The 24705-nt window shown below is 42.7% G+C and overlaps 1 protein-coding gene and 1 non-coding gene across 2 annotated transcripts; one reads left to right on the plus strand and one right to left on the minus strand.

The window, feature by feature from the left end:
* The first annotated feature begins 2832 nt into the window (after positions 1-2832).
* Positions 2833-2914, plus strand: trnas-uga (transfer RNA serine (anticodon UGA)). Its single transcript has one exon. It is a non-coding gene; the product is annotated as a tRNA-Ser (tRNA).
* A 2869-nt stretch (positions 2915-5783) lies between these two features.
* Positions 5784-23471, minus strand: dnajc12 (DnaJ (Hsp40) homolog, subfamily C, member 12). The gene is made up of 5 exons (XM_078413256.1): positions 23251-23471; positions 19848-19926; positions 15269-15408; positions 12859-13081; positions 5784-8305 (listed from the first exon to the last, which is right to left on the minus strand). The coding sequence occupies exons 1-5, from the start codon at positions 23326-23328 to the stop codon at positions 8211-8213; spliced, it is 615 nt and encodes a 204-aa protein (XP_078269382.1). The 5' UTR covers positions 23329-23471; the 3' UTR covers positions 5784-8210.
* Positions 23472-24705: the final 1234 nt, after the last annotated feature.

Raw genomic sequence — 24705 nt, forward strand, 5'->3', positions numbered from 1 at the left:
ATGCACAACTTCTGACTGTTCCCCCTTCCACTTGAAAATATCATGCAACCACTCTGAGATATTCTGGACCCCAGCACCAGGGAGAAAACACCGTCTAACTGCCTTCTTTGCCACACAAGACTGTGAAAGGTTTAGAGAACAACAAAAACACAAACTGTACCTTATATCAGTGTCACACTCGACACCAAAGCCTCACACTTTCTTTCCACTGAGCCTCAACATGACCACTCCCAACAGGGCCACTCTGCTTGTATCTACCTTCCTTTTATCCACCCTTGAAGGAGCAGACATTCAATGATGCCCACTGCATTCAGCTTTGTCCAACTAAGTCAGCTCGTTAACTGTCCTTGTCCAACTAAGTCAGCTCAGCTCGTTAACTGTCAGGCCTCAGTAATTGGTTGGCCTCTTTTAAAAGTCCCACTCTTATCCAACTACTTTCAGCTTGTCGAACTGCAACTTACCTCAGCTCATTAACTGTGGGGCCTTAAAAGTCCTATGAGAAATATAGACCGGACAGGTGAACTCCAGAAACAAAAAGACACACTTTAATTAAGAACCTGAAACAGAGTGGATAGAAAGAATGTATGTCCTTTTAGAACTCCAAAAACCAGGGGCAGAGAATTAAGCTAATGATGAGAAGGAGATGTGAACATTGATTTTGACCCTGGTGGGGGTTTGAGGTTCTGGAGCTCATGATTGGAAGTGTGGATCTTCATAATATTTAAGGATTTGCCTGTGTTTTGAGGGTCACAAAATGTAAGGGCAAGTGTTGGAAAGAAAAAACTAAATGCCTTCTTCATGCTGCAAATTCCTTTGTATGTATTATTCAATAACATTACATGAACTTCATCAGAACTGAAAATGTTAGAGACTAGCATTCTTAATGTATGCATACTCAGAAAAGGGGAGCAGGGAGGTGGTCCAGTGATAATATGGGGCCAGCAGATGACATGGAGGTGAAAATGAGAAATAATTAAAGTAAACTCCAAATGGAGGCACAAGTAGTTAATACATAAAGAAAAAATCCCGATATCGTGACCCTCAGTCAGACCCAAAACGTCACCCATTCCTTCTCAACTGAGATGCTGCCTGTCCCGCTGAGTTACTCCGGCATTTTGTGTCTATTTTGGTGTAAACCAGCATCTGTAATTCCCTCCTACACTCTACACTGTATCTGTGTGTCTTGTGTTCTTTAATGTCTACTGCCGGACCCTGACGTGAGAGGACGCTGGCGTTGATTATTCGCCGCTTTTCCGTCAGGATAGTTTGTCTGTTTGTCTGTTTGTTTCTATGTTAATTGTATTTGTAAAGCGCTTTGTGCATGTGTTAAGGCGCTATATAAAATAAATATATTATTATTATTATTATTACATAAACTCATAAACTGGCTGTTTTTCCAAAGAGCCAGTACAGGCATGATGGGCCGACAATGCAGTCTATGTTTTAGATTTAGAGATACAGCGCAGAAACAGGCCCTTCGGCCCACATTAACTTCAACTGCTTGAAGTTAAAACATGTAAATAAAAAAAGCGTCGCCTTTATCATTTAAATATCCTCGGTACAGACAATTGGGTGAAAGTTTTTGATCCAAACAGTTAGACTTGGAGGGCATCTACAACACACGATGCCTCAGAAAAGCCACCAGCATCCACAAAGACTCTTCACACCCCTGCAACAGTCTGTTCGAACTCCTTCCATCGGGCAGACGATACAAGGCCTTCTACGCCCGCACCTCCAGACTCAGGAACCGCTTCATCCCCAGGGCCATAGCTGCTATGAACCGGTCCTGCTGAGCCGGGTGGTCACATCGCACAGTGACCCGGCACAGATCGACTTGCACTTTATTCTGTCTTAAAACTGTTACAATTTGTTTCGTTGGGTTGCTGTTGTTTAAATTAACTAAATTATTGCATCGTATGGGAGGCGCATTCCCAATCTCGTTGTACCCCTGTACAATGACAATAAATATTGTATTGTATTGTATTGTTAATCACAAGCTTTTGACGTTTTAATCCCTAACGTTAGGCCAAGGGATCTAAAGCCTCAATTCCTACAATATATTTATCCAAAATAACTGGAGGGAAAACGACGACAGCAAACGATGATAATTAGAGCGTCCCGACCTGAAACCACCTACCCATTTTCTCCACAGATGTTGCCTGGTCCGCTGAGTTAATTCGGCATTTTGTGTCTATCATTAGAGGCAAATTGGGTCATTGAAAAAGGGGCCCCCATAGCGAAACATCGCCTGTCTATTCCCTCCCCAGATGCTGCCTGACCCGCTGAGTTACTCCCGCCAACATTTTGTGTGTGTTTTTTACAAACGGAAATCATTAATCCATGCACTGGAACACATGGATAGACGACATTTCGGGTCGGGACCCTCCTTCAGACCCTCGTTACTACACTTGACTCATCACTTGCTGTTGTTCATAAAACTTTGGAATTCGATTTTTAAACTTAAACTTGGTGTAAGGGGCGAACTGTTGACAGCTGCCGTTTACCTCGCGCACAGCGGCCGCCGGTTTAAATGCAGGAGGCAACCAACTGTCAGGCAGCGCCGGCAGCAGCAGCAGCAGCAGCCGACGGAGCACGAGTTACTCCGGCATTTTGTGTCTATCTTCGGTGTAAACTAGCACCTGCAGTTCCTTCCAGAACATTCCTTCTCTCCAGAGATGCTTTGCCTGTCCCGCTGAGTTTCTCCAGCACTTTGTGTCTGTCTTCCGCCCGCTTGTCTGACAGGCGACGCACTCCGGACAACACGGTCTGACTGGCTGGTTACAGAAGCGGGCGGAGTTGTGAAGAGCGCTGATCTGCCACGTATTCTTCACGGCAGCGATGGCCGAGTGGTTAAGGCGTTGGACTTGAAATCCAATGGGGTCTCCCCGCGCAGGTTCGAACCCTGCTCGCTGCGATCTATAATTTTTCCTAGTTCGACAACATTTTCAGATTTATAATACAAGTCGCAAATTCGCTCCCACTGCCGTAAATATATATTCTACTATGTATTCATCTTCACATTTACGCCCTTCACTCCTCCAACATCATTACATATGCCGTAGAAACTAAGAACTGCAGATGCTGGTTTACAGACACATAGTACTGGACCTATTTTTGAAGCAGATGACTGCAAAAGCGAGAGCTTGAATACTCCAGCCAGTTACGAATCTTTAGTATAGGAAAGGACTGCAGATGCTGGTTTAAATCGAAGGTAGACACAAAATGCTGGAGTAAACTCAGAGGCACAGGCAGCATCTCTGGAGAGAAGGAATGGGTGACGTTTGCTTGTGTTCTGAGGGTCACAAGAAGGGTCTGGACCCGAAACATCACCCATTCCTTCTCTCCAGAGATGCTGCCTGACCCGCTGAGTTACTCCAGCATTTTGTGCCCAATCAGTAATTGGTCAGGGCTGGATGCCCTGCGTGGATTCACCTTCTTGACAGCGGCCTCAGAGACTGAAGAAGGGTCTCGACCCGAAACGTCGCCCATTCCTTCTCTCCCGAGATGCTGCCTGACCTGCTGAGTTACTCCAGCATTTTGTGAATAGAAACCACAGGGGTTGTCAGGGGCTGTGGAGACCCGGGTAGGTTCTGTCTTTCAAAGCGCGCATGAAAAGCATTGAGCTCATCTGCAACTGATGGTTCCTTGCCAGTTCTGTTACCCGGGTTCACATGTAGGAGGCTCCTTTAAGTCCAGGCTCAAAACCTATTTCTACTCCCTAGCGTTTGAGGCTCTCTGAGGGTGCGCTGTGAACTGTTTATGTATGTGCTGTTATGTTTGTGTGCCATTGTACGTTCGTTCTTAGTACCTGAACTGATGTACAGCACTTTGGTCAATGTGGGTTGTTTTTAAATGTGCTATACAAATAAAATTGACTTGACTTGACTTCTTGCCACAGCTGTTGAGGGTCAGACAGTAACTCCAGCTGAGGCAGGAATTGACTCTTCGCGCTTGCATTGGCCTTCAGACAGTCGTGAACTTCTTATATGACTGGATTGCCAGTCCCAAACACCACATTTCTATTTTTCCAGCAGATTATGAATCTCCAGGCACTGGTTGGGGAAGATTATGAATGTTTTTGCGAATACACATTCAATTCCTTATCAAGTCGGTAATGACTGGGCATGTTTATTCAGGTCCGCTAATGAATTCATGAACATGGGGAGGCCATTTAAAACTGAGGTGAGAAGGAACTTTTTCACCCAGAGAGTTGTGAATTTGTGGAATTCTCTGCCACAGAGGGCAGTGGAGGCCAAATCACTGGATGGATTTAAGAGAGAGTTAGATAGAGCTCTAGGGGCTAGTGGAATCAAGGGATATGGGGAGAAGGCAGGCACGGGTTACTGATTCTGGATGATCAGCCATGATCACAATGAATGGCGGTGCTGGCTCAAAGGGCCGAATGGCCTCCTCCTGCACCTATTTTCTATGTTTCTAATATGGCCCAATGCACTGACTCGAAACGGCCCTACAACTGTTCCTCTGCCTTCTCGACTAGCCCTTCCCCGGTGCCTCATACTTCAGTCTCTGCCTATATACAAGAAAAAGCACAGCCGGGTGGTCAGATTTTCCAAAGTGCAGTTTGGAAAGGGTGCAGGGAAGATTTACAAGGATGTTGCCAAGATTCGAGGACCTGAGCTATAGAGAGAGGTTGAGCAGGCAAGGACTCTATTCCTTGGAGCGCAGGAAGTTGAGGGGTGATCTTATAGATGTGTTCAAAATCTTCAGAGGAATAGATTGGTTAGATGCATAGAGTCCCTTGCCCAGAGTGGGGGAATTGAGAGCCAAGGTGAGGGGGGAAGATTTAATAGGAACCTGAGGTGTCACCTTTTCATGTAAAGGATGGTAGATATATGGAACGAGCTGCTGGAGGAGGTAGTTGAGGCAGGTACTATTGCAGTGTTTAAAAAACATTTGGACAGGTACATGGATAGAAGAGGTTTAGAGGCATACTAGACTAAGGGCCCAAACCTCTCCTGCATTGGTGCAGTCCCCACTACCCCCCTCCCCTCCTCCCACCCTCCCCCACCCCCTCCCTCCTTCCCCTCCCATGGCCACCCCCTTCCCCTCCACCTCCCCTCCCCCACTCCATCCCCCTCAACCCCCCCCCTTATCAAATTCAGGGTCAAAACAAAATACCCGTTTAACGGATTTCAGAGCCATGCTGCGAAGTCAGGGACAGAATGTTTCTTTTTCTTTACTTTTAATGTTTCATTTTCAGATAAGAAAATGTTGCTCAAGATTCTAGATCTTTCCACCTGCTGAAAGGATGTTGTTTGCAAGATAACGGGCATGGAGAGAGAAGAGGAGCAATGTAATCCTGGAAAGCTGCTGAAACTGGCTCAATTCTAATCATCAACACTTCCCTCATAGAAAAGGGATCCCCATTCAATAGGGCGGCACAGCGCTAGAGTTGCTGCCTTACACCGCTAGAGACCCAGGTTTAAATCTGACCATGGGCATGCTTGTCTGTACGAAGTTTGTACGTTCTCCCCGTGACCTCCGTAGGTTTTCCCTGGATGCTCCGGTTTCCTCACACTCTCCAAAGATGTACAGATTTGTAGGTTAATTGGCTTGGTATAATTGTAAATTGTCCCGAGTGTGTAGGATAGTGTTTGTGTGTGGGGATTGCTGGTCGGTGCGAACTCGGTGGGTCAAAGGGCTTATTTCTGCGCTGTATCTCTAAATTAATGTAATCGATCTAACTCATAAGCAACTCTCAGAACACAAAACCTTTTCCTCTGACAAGAAGAAGCATGAATAGATGTCATCGAGTTTCAATGTCAATTTATTTTAAAAATGGCATCGAAGTAACTGTCTGCCTCCCCCGTTCCCAAAACAGTGTGTTCCATACACATGCTGAGGAATGCCGTGAGATGCAGAGGGACGTCGTGTCCAAGGAAGGCGACAGCTGGAGGCCCGCAGCAGCAGACATTTTACACAAAGATTTTTTAAAATAAGAAACAGTAATGCAAATATTTTCATACACCAGAATGAATTATATACATTATTTTATCACCATGGTCAATACCAGTACTGGAGAGATACAATATAGATCAACACTAGATTCTAGTGAGTCATCATCAATTACAATTTTTAATAACTGTTTTGACAAAACTAGCTGCAGTGAACGACATATTCATAAGGTACAGGAAATTAAATATTCTCTCTCAGTCTAGTCAACAAATGGAAAATAAATGAAACCTTTCTTTATAGCAAAGATTCCTTAAGTAAATGTTTGTTAACTGGAAGAGATCTACAATACCTCTTATATGTACTTAAAGGAGGTTCACTACACATTATCTGACAAAACCCGAGATCAGATAAAGGAATGGATTTTAAACGTGTTTGTTTGGGATGATAGAGATGTTCCAAATTTAAAACCAACCCATAACCATATGCAGAAAGAACCAAACGCAGACTCGGCGACCATTTTGCTGAATAGTTATGCTCAGTCCGCCTAGGCCTATGGGATCTCCTGGTTGCCAACCTTTGCAACTCCCCTTCCCATACTGACCTTTCTGTCCTGGGTCTCCTCTTCCACAGGCAAATTGGAGGAGCCAATTCATACCCAGCAGTATGAACGTTGAACTCTCTAATTTTAAGTAACTTCTATTTACACTCCCTTTCCCTCCTGAGGTCATTTGTGGTCGGCCCTGATTAATCCAGCTCTTCACCCTCTTCACCCCCCCTCCCCCCCACCTCCACTCTCCCTTCACCCTCAACTTTCAGGGACCCGACCTGAAACATCTGAAACCCACTGAGTTACTCCAGCACTTTGTGTCTATCTTTGATATAAACCAGCATCTGCAGTTCTTTGTTTCTACTAAACCATATGCAACTCTATATAGAAAATGTGATGACCAATTTATTATTATATAGAAGCCGGCATCTGATCTAACCTATTTGTGCAGTTTCAATCCTGGCTCATTTGTTTTCCCCAAGCGTGAAGAACCTATAACCACACTGCTCTGGTTAGAATCACACACTTCCCCTCCTCTTCCCAAAACAATAGACAATAGACAATAGACAATAGGTGCAGGAGTAGGCCATTCAGCCCTTCGAGCCAGCACCGCCATTCAATGCGATCATGGCTGATCACTCAATCAGTACCCCGTTCCTGCCTTCTCCCCATACCCCCTCACTCCGCTATCCTCAAGAGCTCTATCCAGCTCTCTCTTGAAAGCATCCAACGAACTGGCCTCCACTGCCTTCTGAGGCAGAGAATTCCACACCTTCACCACCCTCTGACTGAAAAAGTTCTTCCTCATCTCCGTTCTAAATGGCCTACCCCTTATTCTCAAACTGTGGCCCCTTGTTCTGGACTCCCCTAACATTGGGAACATGTTATCTGCCTCTAATGTGTCCAATCCCCTAATTATCTTATATGTTTCAATAAGATCCCCCCTCATCCTTCTAAATTCCAGTGTATACAAGCCCAATCGCTCCAGCCTTTCAACATACGACAGTCCCGCCATTCCGGGAATTAACCTAGTGAACCTACGCTGCACGCCCTCCATAGCAAGAAGGAGGGCGTGCAACCTCGAGGTTGAGGAGCACCCATGGTCCTCTCGGTTCACATCCCCCACTTGACTTCCAGGACTGGAACCAGTACATGCCCCAAACTTACTGACAGAAATTCTGTACCTACATAAAACGCCACCATTCCTCCTCCAAAAGGAGACTTTAGAACAGGTGACTGGTCACAAGACTTTTAAACAGCATTTTAAAAAGGGGGCTTTAAAAAGGAGATTTATGGAGGGAGCTCCAGACTTCAAATGGTTGGATGGCTGGAGGCAGTGATGGGTGAACAAAACAATGTCATTAAAAGATTTTATACAATGGTTGAATCAAGCAAGCAATGCCTTCAAGCCACAAATTGTAGAAACAAATGCCATAAATACAGAAATCGGAGTATAAAACAATAATACAATAAGACCCAAAACAGTTAAGGTTACATCTGGTACAAGTTGCACCATCAGCAACAGTAACATTATACCAACACTGACATAAATTTGCAATTTGAATAACAGTAAACATTTAATTACAGGTACAAGAGGAAATTGCAGTAACATCTCTAACCTTCTCGAGTTAAGGAAATGCACAATATATCACAAATAAAACTTTCCACTGGACATTCAACGTACAAAGAACAAACTGATCTGGCAAGAGACATCCAAGTAAAATTGAGAATCCCTGACAAGCCTGCATCAAATTTCATAGTTCCTGAATTTCCTTAGCAATTCTGAGGGAGAGTCTGCCGACCAGCGGAAATGGTAATGGCAGTCATTCAAGTTGATACTTCCTGAAGGAAGAAAGAATTTGAGCAAGTCAGAATCATAGAACTGTACAGCAGAGAAAGAGGCTCTTCAATCCTTCACACCCATTCCAACCACTTCGCCCATCTACATTAAATCCACTTGCCCGCAATAGGACTATATCCTCTGCCTTGTATATTGAGTGCCTAAAATATCTTCAAATAAATAAGAGTAGTTGATATATGCGACTCCAGCAAGAATTGGTGATCTACACCAGCAGAGGGAAAAGCCTGGGAATTATAGACGAGTGAGCCTAAAGTCTGTGGTAGGCAAGTTACTAATGAGTATTCAGATGGATAAGATATAAATGTATTTGGATAGATGTGCCAATTAGGGATAATCAGCATGGTTTTATACGTGGGAGATCCTGTGAGGAATCTGATTGAGTTGCTTGAAGAAGTAACTCAAAAGGTTGATGAAGGCAAAGCCATAGATGTTGTCTATATGGACCAGCAAGGCATTCAACAAGGTTCTGCATGGCCGGCTGCTCAGGAAGGTTAGATTGCATGGGACCCAGGGAGAGCTAGCCATAAGGAGACAGAGGGTGATTGTGGAAGGCTGTTTTACAGACTGGAAGCCTGTGATTATGGTGTGCCTCAAAGATTAGAGCTTGGCCCTTTGCTGTTTGTCATCTACATCAATGATTTGGATGAGAATGTAGAAGGCACGATTAGTAAGTTTGCAGATGACACTTAAATATGTGCTACCGTAGAGAAGATGGTTATCATAAATTGCAGCAGGATCTTGATCAGTTGGGCAATAGGCCGAGGAATGGTTAATGGAGTTTAATACAGATATGAGCGAGGTGTTGCATTTTGGGAAGTCAAACCAGGGCAGGATCTTCAGTGAATGGCAGGGACCCGGGGAGAGTTGCAGAGCAAAGGGATCTGGGAATACACGTACATAGTTTCTTGAAAGTGGCATTACAGGTAGATATGGTGGTCAAGAAAGCTTTTGGCACATTGGCCATCGCCAGTCAGTGCATTGAATATAGAAGTTGGGAGGTTATGTTACAATTGTGCACGATATTGGTGAGGCCACATTTGGAGTATTGTTTTCAGTTTTGGTCACCTTGTTTTAGGAGAGATGTTGTTAAGTTAGAAAGGGTGTAGAGAAGATTTATTGCCAGGACTCGAAGGCCTGAGCTATAAAGAGAGGTTGAGCAGGTTGGGACTTTATTCCTTGGAGCACAGGAGGATGAGGGGTGATCTTATAGTGGTGTATAAGATTATGAGGGGAATAGAAATGGTGAATGCACATAGTCTTTTACTCAGAGTATGGAAAGCAAGAACCATGTGATACAAGTTTAAGGCGAAAGGGGAAAGATTTAACAGCAACCCGAAGGACAACTTTTTCCACACAAAGGGTGGTGGGTATATGGAATGAGCTCCTGGAGGAGTTAGTTGAGACAGGTGCTATCACAATATTTAAAAAGTCATTTGGACAGATACATGGTTAGGAAAGGTTAAGATGGATGCGGGCCACACGGTGGGATTAGTGTAGATGGGGTATCTTGGTCAGTGTGGGCAAGTTGGGCCGAAGGGCCCGTTTACAAGCTGCATGACTGACAAAATCTGACTGAGAAATGTTGCAAGGAGTGTGTGTGTGCGACCTATAAATACAGGGCTTTACATATTATAGGTATTTATATACAAATAAATGTATCAAATTCTCCAAATTTGGCACAGAAGGAAACAGTAAAAAAATGAATTTAAAAAATGAATCAAATATATATTATTTGCTCAAGGACACTGAAATTTCTTGCACCATGATTGTAGCACATAGTTCACACTACATAAGAGTTTTGGTGCCTTCAGTTCTCCGGACCACATTTACTTTGGTGAACATTTTCCAAAGCTGTGGAAAACATTTCCATCTACTTGTACATTTTATTAACTTTTACCAATTATCTTAAAATGCAATTACCTTTATTGCTTAATTCTCATTTTCTGGCTACTTTAAAAGCTCTGACAATGTCAGGCAAAGTGTTAATTATGTTTTTCAGCTTGTACTGTGAATAGTTGACAGGGTTTGTTGAAGCTGACTGCACTGGAGTCATACATTGGCAGGTGTGTGGGGAATGACATTTAATTATAGTAGCATATGAATCACGTACATCTATCTACATGTCCTGTCCACAAAAAGCAGAACAAATCCATCCTGACAATTATCACCCCATTGTTTTACTCTCAATCATCAGCAAAATGATGGAAGGGATAATCGCAAGTGCTATCAAGTATCACAGCACTTTGCTATAATTTACACAGCACTAAATCATGCCACTGACACCTGGATGTGACCTTACTAACTACTCTCAAATCAATGGTTGAAAATGGTTTCTTGATCATTTTCTCAACTTCATTTGTGGTCAAACCCAACACCCATAAAAAAATAAAATAACCAGCTGCCCTTCGAGTTCATCCCAAAAACAACTACTTCCCCGACACATTTTTTCAAATATTACCCAAATCTCTGTAACCCTGTTGACATTTTAACCCTGCTGAATCCCCGGTCCCACATAAAGATCACCAGATGCAAAAACATGTTTCAGACTAAACTTTTGGCGCAATTCCAGTTCCAAGCTTGAACCCCTGGATAACAACGAACAAAATAGCAGGGATTAATTTATTTAATCACTCAATTATACCATAGAGATTACTGTGAAACGCAAGAATCTCTAAATAAGATAATACGAAGAAAGTAACATGATAAATGGGATTAGGAGTTGGCCATTGAAGCTGCTTTCATCATGATCATGGCAGATCTTCTGCCATACCTCAATTTTTGTGCCCCATTTGTACATCCCTTCACTCCCTTTGTATCCAGAAATTCACCAATCTCTGTTTTGAACAAGCTCAATGACTGAGCAACCAGAGCAGTCCAGGGTTAAGAATTCCAAGGATACACCACAATGAAGAACCTTTTCCTGCCTCAGTCCCAAATAGCTGGTTCCTTATTCCAAGGCTGTGACCCCTGGTTCAATAGTTCTCAGCCCTCTCTGCATTCAGACTTTAAGTCTCAAGAAGTTTGTAATTTCCAGTGAAATCTCTTTACATTCTTCTAAACTAGACTCCTTGATCTCTTTCCAGACAGCAAAGCTACCATCCCAGGTGCTGCACTCTCTATGGCAAATTTATCGTTTGCCATCAGTCATTTTAGCAACTACATGTAAAATGACAATGGACTTGATTACTACTCATAGCAGTTAAATCTATTTTAATTAGTCATTATTACACATAACACAAGGTAAGGTCGGTGACGAGGATTTTTAAGAATCGGAAATGAAAATCACCACTTCTCCGAACCATGACACAATTATCTCAATTTAACCACATTCTCTATCCCAAGCTGTTACTTTCTGTTATCCACTTCCAAATGATCTCGTTTCACATTTTTGATGCCTTTAAATAATTTCTTCACTTTGCATCTGGGATTACTAACCAATTTTCCAGTGATAGGTTTTGAAATGCTATATAATCAAGTATGTTATTAAATGGGACTGCTGTTGTTTAATATGCTCCTTAAATGTTATGTATATTGAGATGTTATGAACCACCCTCAAAATTATTGCGGGTACTTCATAAGGGTAATGTGTACACTCTCCGATAAAATTCATGTCATCATTGGGATGATCTCCTTATTTGAGTGCAGTTGAGGATGCTTAGTTCTAGAACACATTTCCCTCATGAACCCACGCACGTTTGTTAGGTGATGAATATCCATGGTCCAAGGCAGATCCAATATCTGCAGTGGTTACATCAACTGGCCTCCTTAAAGTTAGGTTTATTTTTTACATAATGTTTCTTTCCCTTTCACAGAAAAAGTGTAATTTATGTATAAGGTCATAAGTGGTAGGAGCAGAATTAGGCCATTCGGCCCATCAAGTCTACTCCACCATTCAATCATGGCTGATCTATCTCTCCATCCAAACATCATTCTCCTGCCTTCTCCCCATAACCTTGACACCCATACATCAAGAATCTATCTATCCCTGCCTTAAAAATATCCGACTTTGTCTATACAGCCTTCTGTGGCAAAGAATTAGACAGATTCACCACCCTCTGACATAAAGTTATTCCTCCTCATCTCCTTCCTAAAGGAATGTCCTTTAATTCTGAGGCTATGACCTTTAGTCCTAGACTCTTCCACTAGTGTAAACATTCTCTCCACATCCACTCTGTCCAAACCCTTCACTATTCGGTAAGTTTCAATGAGGTCTCCCCTCATCCTTCTAAACTCCAGCGAGTACAGGCCCAGAGCCATCAAACGCATGGTAACCCACTCATTCCTGGGATCATTCTTGTAAACCTCCTCTGGACCCTCTCCAGGGCTAGTACATCCTTCCTCAGATTAGGTGCCCAAATTTATGTTTTTGTGCGGTGTCTGAATCTATGTGCCCATCACAGCTGCAAGCAGAATTTTTTTTTGTCCTTGTACCTCTGTCCTTGTGCAAATTAGAATAAACCCATCTTGACTTTGGTTACTTCTCCTAATTTGTCCATTTATCATTACTTTCTAAAATTATATTTTCTGTGCTTACTTGGGGAGATGGGATTTTCTGCAGAGTGCTGACCATCATTTGTCACTCTTGTCTCTTTTATTTCAACTCCATCCCTGTCGGCTTGGTGCATGAAGGCAGTTGAGCCATCGATCCCTTCTTTCGCAGACTCTCTTTCTTCCTGCTTCTTGGTGAAACCATCAGAATCAGCAGTAGGTGCTTCCAGCATTGGCTCTTTCTTACTTCTTACTGCCCAGTGCATTGTCTGCAAGATGCAAAATATTGTTTGAAAATATTTACTATTTATTGACTATTACCAAAGCCACATACACTTCAGTTGAAATGTTTTGACCTGACAATGTGTGGTATATGTATCAATATGGTAATAGTACCTTTAACAATTTGTATGTAGAACCCACCAGTGAAGGAAAACCCATCACGCAGGACTCATTAATTAAGGACGGGACCTGTTGAGTAACTCACCTGTTAGGGGCCTTTCAAAACCCCTTGTTGCAGAGCCAACTTGACACAGAACTCCACCTGTAACTCCACAATATTACACTGAAAATTATTTAATCCGCCTGATGCAGATCCCCTCAAACTTCCAAGGCACCTACCCCAAATGGCAATATAACATGGTGTTTACGTCTGTCTATAATTTCAATGGCAAAGGAGTCTGAAGCTGAAGGTAGTAATTCTCATTGTCTCTAACCTACTATTCAGAGAAGCAGTTGAATTGAGATTACAAATTCACCATGTATTAATTTTAAACACACCCCTTGGGGTATTGAGATACCACATCTTGAGGTTATTACAGGATATCTTTGAATATAACAACCTGCATATGATGCAGGTTACTTCTTCATCACAAGTATTTTATATAGTACGTGTAAACATGTGGTGGCAGTTTGCATATTGGCAGAAGAATGGTCATCCAGCAACAGGTGAGAGGAGATTGTATATTATCATATGAGCCAGTAAAAGGGTTCATGATTTTCCATTTGCAATATATTCAGTCATCCCATTGTTCGTTGTTCTGCACATCCGGTGATGTTACAACCCTGGCAGGCTTAAATCAGGGCGTCATTGAAAAATGACGTTCATGAAAAATCTAATGTTTTTGACAAAAGAGCAGAGGCAGTTTTGTATGCATTTTGTTCTACATTCCCAATTACCATCACAAGCTCAGATCTTACAACTTTCCCATGAAAATATATTCAGTGTGATTGATCTGTGGCTGCATTAGATGATTAAAATAACTCACTCAGTAAGAGGAAAGGTAGGTATGTACGAGCTGGCGAAGCAGCCTTCAAGAATAATTGATCTTCAAGTTTAAAAGTTATTTGATTTGACATCAAAGTCCACTGAGCATTTTTTCCATTGAGTGCTTCTATCAAGAGAGGCTCCATGTTACTTTGGAAAAACAGGTTTTAATACTCTACGGGAGTGGTGTAAGCAATGGGTTAAGGCAATGCTTTGGTTGTCCAAAATGCCAATTTCTCCCCAAAAGGTTGCAGTCACAATGTGCAACACCACATCAAATATGCTGAGCTCTGAAAAGACCAAAACTGCAACATCACTCAATTTCACACATAGATGTGGTCACTTTCTTTTTACAGGTGATCAACATGAAAAAGCTTGTAGATGTCTCTTAGTTGCATCCATTCTTTGCCATGGGGGTGACTTTACAATGTTCCACCTCTCCACACAAAAGCTGATAAACGTTGCCAGGGTCTTCCTTTCAATGATCTAGATGGGAACAATAGCTAAAAAACATTTCTGCTATCCTTTAGTTGTGTGCCATAATACAGCTGCCTTGTTAGCTGGTGCTTTTGGCAAATAATTCAATGGTTAAGCTACATTTGGAATATGGTGTGCAATTCTGGTTGCACCATTAAGAAAGGTTGTGGAGGCTTTGGAGAGGTTGCAGAAAAGGTTTACCAGAATGTTGCCTGGTGTCAGCAATAAGAAGAGGTTTGGCTAACATGAATAGTTTACTCTGAAGCATTGGAGGTTGAGGGGAGACTTGATAGTATATAACATTGAGAGGCATAGATAGGGTAGACAGTCAGAACCTTTACCCAGTGTGTAAATTTCAGAGGGCAACGCTTTAAGGTGAGATGAGCAAAGTTTAGAGATGTGTGGGGTAAGTTTTATTTTACAGAGAGAGACTGGTGGGTGCCTAGAACTCTCTGCTAGGGTTGGAGATGGGGGCACATACTATTGGGACATTTAAGAGGCTTTTAGATAGATGTATGGATATGCAGCAAATGCAACAATATGGATCACGTGCAGACAGAGGAGGCTAGTTTAACTTGGCATCAGGCTGGCATGAACATCATGGGCTGAAAAGCCTTTTCAAGTGCTGTTCTATGTTCCAAACAATTTCTCTTTTAAAATGGGCATCCAAACTCCAGTGAAAGTTGAGTGTTTTATCTCAGAATTGACGTACCATTTTGACAGCATCACTTAGAGACTCCCACTGATGAAATGGAATTGCAATCCTACTACGACACCAGTGGTCATAGCGGGCGCGTCGTTCTTCATTGGTCAGGGTTTCTTTAGCTTGTTGCAGTTTCTGAAATTGCTCCACTAGATTATGGAATTAAAACAGAGCTCGATTAGTTACTCTGACAATCTCCAGCTCTACAGTATTCCAATACATCAAACCCCCAACCCACCCAATCCCCTAAATCCTGGGCCTCCTCCATTGTCAGAGTGAGGCCCAGTGCAAAGTGGAGGAACAGCACCTCATATTTCGCTTGGGTAGCTTGCACCCCAGCGGTATGAACATTGACATCTCTAACTTCATGTAGCCCTTGCTTGCTCTCCCTCTCTCTCCATCCCCTCCCCTTCCCAGTTCTCCGACCGATCTTACTGCCTCCGAATACATTTTATCTCTGTACCTGACATCAGTCTGAAGAAGGGTCTCGACCCGAAACATCACCCATCCCATCTCTCCAGCTGCCTGTCTCATTGAGTTACTCCAGCATTTTGTGTCCACCTTCAATCCTCTCACATACCCACTGTAGACTTTCTGACCCTCTCTGACACTCCATACCTCCAAATCCCCTGATCATACCACAGCATGAAACCCCAGGATACCCCATGATAATACTCTACTCCATGCCACCCACTAGGACTACTTATAATTTTTAGGTTCCATAAGCTTCAGACTGGCAAATTGCAAGTACAATTTCAAAATGTCTGGACGATATTTAATTGGAAATTATCTTAATGCAAAGGAGAACAAAATGGTGAATCTGTCCCGGATGTGTCACCCTGCCATCCTCAGTATAGTCAATGACTGATCCCCATATCCTTCTTGGAGAATGAATTCCAAAAATTCACTACACTTTGGATGAAGGAATTTCTCACTTCTTTCCTGAATGGCCGACTCCTTATTTTGTGACTGACCCTGGTTCTGGACACCAGCCATGAAAAAAAAAACACTGAGCATCTCCCCTGTCAAGCCCTTTAAGAATTTTAGATACAAAAAGCTGGAGTAACTCAGTGGGGTAGGCAGCATCTCTAGAGAGAAGGAATGCGTGACGTTTCGGTTTTCAAAGGAATTGTCTGTACAAGCTCGCTCGAGGTAAATGGGAGGATGGAAATCACCAGCACAAAATGTCCACCTAGTCCTTTGCAGCATGGACATGCGAGAGGTGACTGATTCCACATCAACATTTGAGTTCTCCACCATAGTGCAGAGCACACAACCTCCTTTCACCACAGCAGAAGCCATGACGGTGGATTGAAAACTCTGAATTCTGTTGTCCAAGCTTAGCTCAGAGTGCTGCCAGAACAGCCCCAGAATTAAGAACTATGATGGCCAGCTGACACTCTGCCCAGCTGGAATATTTATAGCTTCAGAATTTGTAGCTATTCAAGTAAAATACGAGCTTGGATCTTTCCTGGAAGTAGCTCTCGTGTGATTATTTCATAAAGCTAAATACCTACAAATGCAATGAATGAATTAGAAATATTATTGATGCTGCACATGTTGCAGGTAGATTTATCAAATGTTCAGTTGAATAAAGTTACAACCACTTTACAACTTCAAAGAATTGTTGAACTAAGAAAGTTTCAGTCCAATGTAGCTTGTATGTCTGAAGAAAGGATCTCGGCCATTATTTTGATCTGACCATCATAACACCAGTGGATTTGCTTGCTTTATCTTCCAGGATGAATATGTATCTCTGTGAAAGGAATTAAATCATTCAAGTCCCAATGTTTGATCAAAGCTAACGAAACAAAATGGAAATACATATATTACCTGCAGCAGTAGAACAACAGGCTGATTTCCATCACTGGCTGGATAGATATTTGCTTAATAAATATACCACTGCGTCATCTGTCACTACAAAGCTTAAATGCTGATGAGAAGCTGTTTATCTACACTATTTTCCTTCCTATTGAAGTTCATTGTGGGGTGGAGACAAAGAAAATGCATTAATGGAAAATTTGTAATATTGTACCTTAGTTTAAAATACAGACAATATAGTAAGTTCTGATATAAAGTACAGCTCATAGTCTCCATGACTCATGCATCTGTGATTGTGGACAGACTGATCTACATGCACCATACCAGTCTTTGGTGTCTCATTATGCAGGTGTCTGATGATGTTCTTGCGTACACGTGTATCTTTTTCACAAAGATAAATCAGCATCATCAAATTAGCCTATATTCATTTTATATTTTTCATGCATTTCTTGCAACAGAATTATACAATGGTTATAGTGCAAAAAGGAGCAAATTGGCCTGTCTAGTTAGTACCAGATCCAAGAGCAACCCAGTACTACTTCACCGTCTTCTTCCCATAACCCTGCAAATTATTTCCTTCATATACTTATTCCTTTTGAGTGCTGCAATTGAATTTAGCTCCACTGCTAACCATTTGCTGTGTAAAAAAAGCTTTCCATTTTGTCATTTACCTTCATTCAATGTTTTCTAGTTCTTAACCCTTTTGCCAATTTGAACAATATCTCTCTATTTACTCTCTCCAAGTCCTTTATGACTTTAAACATGCGATTCAGACCACTTTGTTACCCCCTCTGTTCCAAAAAATACCAGTTTATCCAATCTGACATCCCTTTGACTCCTTTTCACCTGTAGTGTTTGTCATTTAATCTATCTGCCAAGCACCCCTCTCATCTGTATCCACCTATCATTTTCCAGGCTTTGGCTCACCCTCTTCACACTTTTCCAGCTTTCTCCCCAACTACACCATCAGTCTGAAGAAAGGTCATGGCCGACATGTTGTTGGACCTGGAATGCTCTGCCAGAGGAAGTGATAGAAGCGGATACAATTACAACATTTAAAAGATATTTGGGCAGATATATGGAAAGGGTTTAGTGGGCAATGGGCTAAATGCAGGTAAATGGGACTAGCCCAGTGGGCCAATGGTTGGCATGAACATGTTGGGCCAAAGGGCCCATTTCCATGCTGTAAATGTCTATGAGCCAATAGATAATTTAGCAATGCTATACTAAAATTGACATTGACTGTTGCCAGTGTGGAATTTGCATTCTGTCTCCATGACAAAGTAGGCTTTGTCCAGCTTCCTCCCATATTACAAACACTTGCAGTTTGGTTAACAGTTGACTGTAAATTAAATCCCATTATAGGTTAATGGAGAAAATAATCAAAGAAGAGTTAATGGCATGTTGGTAAGAGAACAGGTTGCAAGGGTACAAGGAAATAAGGAAAGAGACAAAATGAGACCAATGGATTGCTACCATATTAAGTAGCTGGGACTACATGGGTCAAATGGCCTTCTACCCTGTAGTTCTAAGTTTAAGAATTATTTAGCAATTACTTGTGTGGTACCATATCAAATGGATTTGAGGATCATAGAAACATAGAAAATAGGTGCAGGAGGAGCCCAATCGGCCCTTCGAGCCAGCACCGCCATTCATTGTGATCATGGCTGATCGTCCACAATCAATAACCCGTGCCTGCCTTCTCCCCATATCCCTTGATTCCACTAGCTCCTAGAGCTCTATGTAACACTCTCTTAAATCCATCCAGTGATTTGGCCTCCACTGCCCTCTGTGGCAGAGAATTCCACAAATTCACACCTCTCTGGGTGAAAAAGTTCCTTCTCACCTCAGTTTTAAATGGCCTCCCCTTTATTCTAAAACTGTGGCCTCTGGTTCTGGACTCGCCCAACATTGGGAACATTTTTCCTGCATCTAGCTTGTCCAATCATTTTATAATTTTATATGTTTCTATAAGATCCCCTCTCATCCTTCCAAACTCCAGTAAATACAAGCCTAACACTAGTGAATCAGGTAAATCACCAACTCTATTCCCTCTACTAGTCAGAGATACAGCATGGAATCAGGTCCCTTGGCCCATCAAGTCCACACTGATAATCAACCACCCATTTTACACTAATCGTCCATTCATCCATTTTAATATTTTTGTGACATTATCTTTAAGCCCCCCCCCCCCTCCCACTCAGATTCTACCACTCACCTCTATACTATTTTTAATTAATAATGGGAAATTAACCCAACAACCCACATAACTCTGGGAAGTAGGAGGAAACCAGAACATCTGGACAAAAAAGCCAGACCATCTTGACAAAAGCCGCGCGGTTATAGTGGGCATATCAATCTCTACACAGACACTTCAGATCCACACCAATTCTTATAATCTCCTAGCTTGAAACTGAACATCTCTGAACTCTAAACCCTTGACTGTTCCCAGCTGAACAATTTGCCCCACCCCCGAGATTGGGTGATGTGATGGGAGGCAGAAAATAGTGAAGCCCGGTAACTCTGATGCCAGATCATAAACAGAAGGGGATGTTGAAGGGTACAGGTACAAGATAAGTGCTTGAATAACAGAATAGTTACTCCAAGGAACTGCTGATTTAGGAGGCATCCAGACTGCACTTCAGCTTCAAATTGAGTCAGCCAGCACATCGCCAAAATTTGTCCAGCCAAGCTGATTACTTTGTTACAGCTTTGCCAGGGCCTTCAGACATTCAGCGAGAATATTTTAATTTAAAAACAAACGTACCTGCTTTTGGATTCTGTGGATGTTTGTCAGGATGGCAGGTCAGAGCCTTGACCTTAAATTCTGCCACGATTTGTTCTGTCTAACAAATCAAATATTAGTTATTACATAACTTCAGCTCTAAAGACAAACATTAAGTCAGCAATGTCATCCGAAAAACATTGGCGAACTTATCAGGCAATATTTCCTTTTTCATATTTATTCTCCTTCTGGTTAGTTTATTTTTGCATCCAGGAAGTTAATGTTTTCCTTGATGTAATGCATGCTCCAAGGCAACAGTGAATACTTGGCCTTTGTAGGTACAGCAGTAAATATTGGGAACTGCGTCACATTCTCAGAATGAGGTTTTAATTTGTATTTTAATGACACTGCTCTGATTCATTGCAATATAACAGAGGAAGAAAAAAGAAATTTAAATATTTCAGCCTGAATCTGTTTGAAAACACCATGCGCACTTCCCACACATCATCATCTGCTGCACAAATCTATTGGATTCTGCAGCTTTAAAAGTGCCAAGTGGAAGCAAAGATTGTAAATTGTAATGCTTGGCTGGTGCCGAGGGTGTGAGACCCCAGGAACGCACAACACCAATTTAGTTAACACCACGACAGAATCTAATACATGATGATAAAGTCCACAGATAATCCCCCAGCTAGACTTTGACTCAATCCTTCCTCATTACTTTGCTCCAGCCTCAGCTGCTGCCTGGGGCCACATACTCTACTGCAGTGAATTAGCCAAACATATATCATCAAGAGGGTGCTTCGATTGAGGAAGAAGGAGAACATTTTTTTCAGGGGCATTTCAATATATAATTTAATAAAGTCTTGGATTATGGACATTATTGCCAAACCCAGTATTTGTTATACATCCCCAATTATTCAAATAGATAGTGTGAGCTGCCTTCTCAAAATACTGCAGCTTGTCAGGTGAAAGCAGCCAGTTAAATCCAAAAAGGCAAAAGGAATGTTGATATTTGTCAAAGCCAGGATGTTGTGCAACTTTTTGACATGTACCTTTTTGTCAAAGGGCAGCACAGTGGCGTAGCGGTAGAGTTGCTGCCTTACAGCGCTTTCAGCGCCGGAGACCCTGGTTCGATCCCGACTATAGGTGCTGTCTGTACAAAAGGTTGTACGTTTTCCCCATGACCACGTGGGTTTTCTCTGAAAACGTTGGTTTCCTTCCACGCTCCAAAGACATTTGTAGGTTAAATGGATTGGTACAAGTATAAAATTGTCCCTAGTGTGTGTAGGATAGCATTAATGTGCAGGGATTGTTGGCCTGTGTGGACTCGATGGGCCGAAGGGCCTGTTTCCACGCTGTATCTCTAAACCTAAAAAACCCACTGACCTCATGCTCCTAGGCAGTAAAGGTTGCAAGTTTGGAATGTGATGTAGAAAAAGATTTTGTTAATTGCCGCCTTCTTCCGATTCGACCCGAAACATCACCCATTCATGTTCTCCAGAGATGCTGCCTGACCTGCTGAGTTACTCCAACACCTTGTGTCCCTTTGTGTATTAACCAGCATCTGCAGTTCCTTCCTTTTAAGTTTGAAGAAGGAATCTGAGGGACAAATCTTTTACTCAGAAGCTGGTGGGCATATGGAACAAGCTGCCAGAGAAGGCAGGTTCTATAACACCATTTAAAAGACACTTGGACAGGTACATGAATAGGAAAGGATTCAAGGGATAGGGGTCAAACACTAGCTTTGACAGGGAATCTTGGTCAGCATGGATGAGATAGGCTAAAGGGCCTGTTGCCGTGCCCTATGACTATAAGTGCTGAAAGTAACAAGTACACAGCATGTACTCCAAGTGAGGGAGCTTCTATAGGCATCATCAAGGGAGGCTTGGTAATACCATGGTGTCTGAACTGGCCCAGGGTGCTTTAATGAAACACAGCTTTAAGCTGCCCTCTATTCTATCCAATTGAACATGGTTGAAATGCCATTCAACATGATAGAGAATGTCCATGTGTGAAGACTTAAGTTTGTCTCCACAAGGACTGTGCAGTGTTCACTTCTACCAACCCTCTTAAGGACAGATGCATCTGCCACACGTAGATTGTTGAGGACAAAATGGAGTTGGTTTATTCTTCAAGGTGGTTTCCTCATACATGCTGCAAACCCAGTCATCAATGAATACCTTTTGGCAGAAGGTCAGAAGTGGGGATATTCACTGAAGATTGTGCAAAGTTCACTTCTTATCACAACACTTTAGCAAATGAAGCAACCCAACCCAAAACACTCAGGCAGTTGCTGGTTAATGGCAAGTAACATATGCACCAAAAATGTGCCCAGCAATGCCCATTTCCAACAAGAGAGTCAAATTATCTCATCTTTTTATTTAATGTTATTTTTGTCATTGAATGGGTCTTAATGGACCACCATTGACCATGATTTCGCGTGAATGAGGAAACTACATACTGTGACTACAGGCTTAGGTCAATGACAGTATGCTGATCTCCTAACAACCACAAGATATTTCCACAACCCACAAAACACAAGTCAGAGGCATGAGAAAATACAATCCCACCTGCCTGGACGAGTGAAACTCCAACAAAGAAACTCAACAACATTCAGCACAAAGCAGCTTGTGTGATTCACAACTCATCCACCACTCTAAACATTCATTTCCTCCACCACCATCTATAAAATACAATGCAGTCCCAACGGAATGTCCCTAATCTATGATCTCCACCACCAAGGAAGACAAGGGAACACAATCACCTGCAGAGTCCCTTCCAACTCACACACGATCCCACTTTGGAAATATATCGACAGTCCTTCATCATCAGCAAGTCTAAAACCAGGCATCCTTTACCAACAGGACCGTGGAAGGTATCTTCACCAAAATGATTTATGCAATTCAAGGTGGCCAACCAACAGTTTATAAAATAATTATTGTTGGGCAATAAACACTGGCTTTGACAGTGTCTTCGCAGCCCAAACGAAAGTTAAGAATACACTGATGTTTGGTGAAACAAAGAACTGCAGATGCTGGTTAATACACTAAAGGACAAAGTGTTGCAGTAACTCAGCAGGTCAGGCAGCATCTCATGAGAACATGGAGAGGTGACGTGTCAAGTCGGGACCCGTCTTCTTGTTTGCTGGTCCACATTTATGATGCAAGTTTACCCCTACCCACTGAGATATGGACTGGCTTTCTGAAACATGAAACTAACTGGAGATAGTTAGAAGCCGATTCAAAAATACATACAGTAATGCATTGGTCATGCCATGGTGCTCACCGGCAGGTACTCGAAGACTAAAGAGACTGCACTAGGATACAGCGGGTCTCGTTAACTGCCACAACAATCCCCACTAGGAGGCACACTGGCCATCTGAAGGACTTTGGCCCCATTAAATAACGTGACGCGAAGGTCTGTTAGAGCGGATCTTTCTCACCGTGGATAGTTCATCACAGCCTAGCAGCTGGTAATAATCGTCTCCGCCTTCGGCTGCGAAATTCAACACCGCGTCCATCTGTGCAGTCCTGGTTCAGCGCTGCTCAGGTCTATTATCTTTGGTGTTGAGCAGCACCTTATAAAGAACAGCCTAGCGGATGTGCCGCCCACTCGCCCTGTTCCGGGCGATGACACAACGCGGCCAGTCTCCACCTCTTGGGAATTTCGTCTCGGGGGAGTATCATGGAGCTTGGGGGCAACTGGTCGACTGGTCAGCGCTCCCGTTCCCCAGCCACGGAATGCTATGCACCCCGCACTCAGAGACTGCCGCCAGCCCAGAACAGAGACAGGTCTGAAGATGGGTTGGAAGCCAAAAACTCGTCCATCCAACTCCCTTCAGAGATGCTGCCCGACCGCCGAGTTCCTCCAGCACTTTGTAGGGGGGTCTTTGCATGTCCATCTCAAGAGAAACGCTGTATTCTAACATGCGCTGAAGGCCGTTTTAAAGGGGTGAAATGACCCAAGAAACTTCACGGGTGCGCCTCGTCAATACCCAACGTTTGCTCGGCCAGGTGCTGAAACGGGAGCTGGGTTTCGGGGAGGTAGGTTTCCTTCCACGGGTAAAATGCACGAGAGGTGAGATTTGCAACACAAATATTGCGTTGTGGAGCTGGTGTAGGTTTGACAGGCGGGCGAAGCCATGAAGGAATTTGATGTTCAGAGTTTCTCGATTTGGGAACGAGATTTAGACCGTTGATATTGCATGCGATCTCCTTTGATTTTAGGAATGAAGAAAACATGCCGGGAATACCTCCGTGTTTTTGGACACGTGTCTTTATATATTTATATGCCGATATCCCCAGATCTAGTTTATTTATTCATTCTTGGCGCACGTGTGATACATCTGTTTCTTTGTGCCTCCCGATATGTTTTCGTTTCCAATTTCCACGCCGTTTATTTCTGCGGTCATTAGATTTTCTTGCATCACTTTTATGTAGAAAATGAACAGCACCGGAAGAACCAATTAAGCCAACAATGCTGTCCTCTGCATGGTTCATATAATTCCTACTGCGCGTGATTCTAGGTGTATATATTTCTTCATACACGTTAACCAATTGCTTGTGCCTCTGCGCACTGTGTATTCCTTTATTCCGGTATAGTAACATTGGCGATCTCAATTAACGTGGAGTACTTTACATTTTCCCGGAAATCGATAGCTGTGAAAATCAGGCAGGATCGATAACATGAGTGCGATAGGTTCCGGTGGTACATTGAAGGTGAAAGTTTATTCTGATTGAGATTTGTGCCCGCTTGTCACAACTAGCCTTTGAATTCGACTTCCTTCCGTTTATTCTCACCATTAGTGTAGAACTTGGAGCCATCAATCCGAGATTTAATCACAAAAAGTGTAGGTTCATTGAAGGGGAACGTTGAAAACAACGAGGGAGGTTTGTTG

This window comes from Rhinoraja longicauda, chromosome 16, assembly GCF_053455715.1.
Source record: "Rhinoraja longicauda isolate Sanriku21f chromosome 16, sRhiLon1.1, whole genome shotgun sequence".
Lineage (NCBI taxonomy): Eukaryota > Metazoa > Chordata > Chondrichthyes > Rajiformes > Arhynchobatidae > Rhinoraja > Rhinoraja longicauda.

What these genes read in the sequence shown, in the direction of transcription:
- dnajc12 (XM_078413256.1), bottom strand. Translation starts at nt 23,328, where the DNA reads ATGGACGCGGTGTTGAATTTCGCAGCCGAAGGCGGAGACGATTATTAC. An exon ending in TCCACAGAATCCAAAAGCAG is followed by an intron (nt 15,409 to 19,847) that starts GTACGTTTGTTT and finishes TCCATAATCTAG; the next exon opens with TGGAGCAATTTCAGAAACTG. An exon ending in AGAAAATCCCATCTCCCCAA is followed by an intron (nt 8,306 to 12,858) that starts GTAAGCACAGAA and finishes TTCTTCCTTCAG; the next exon opens with GAAGTATCAACTTGAATGAC.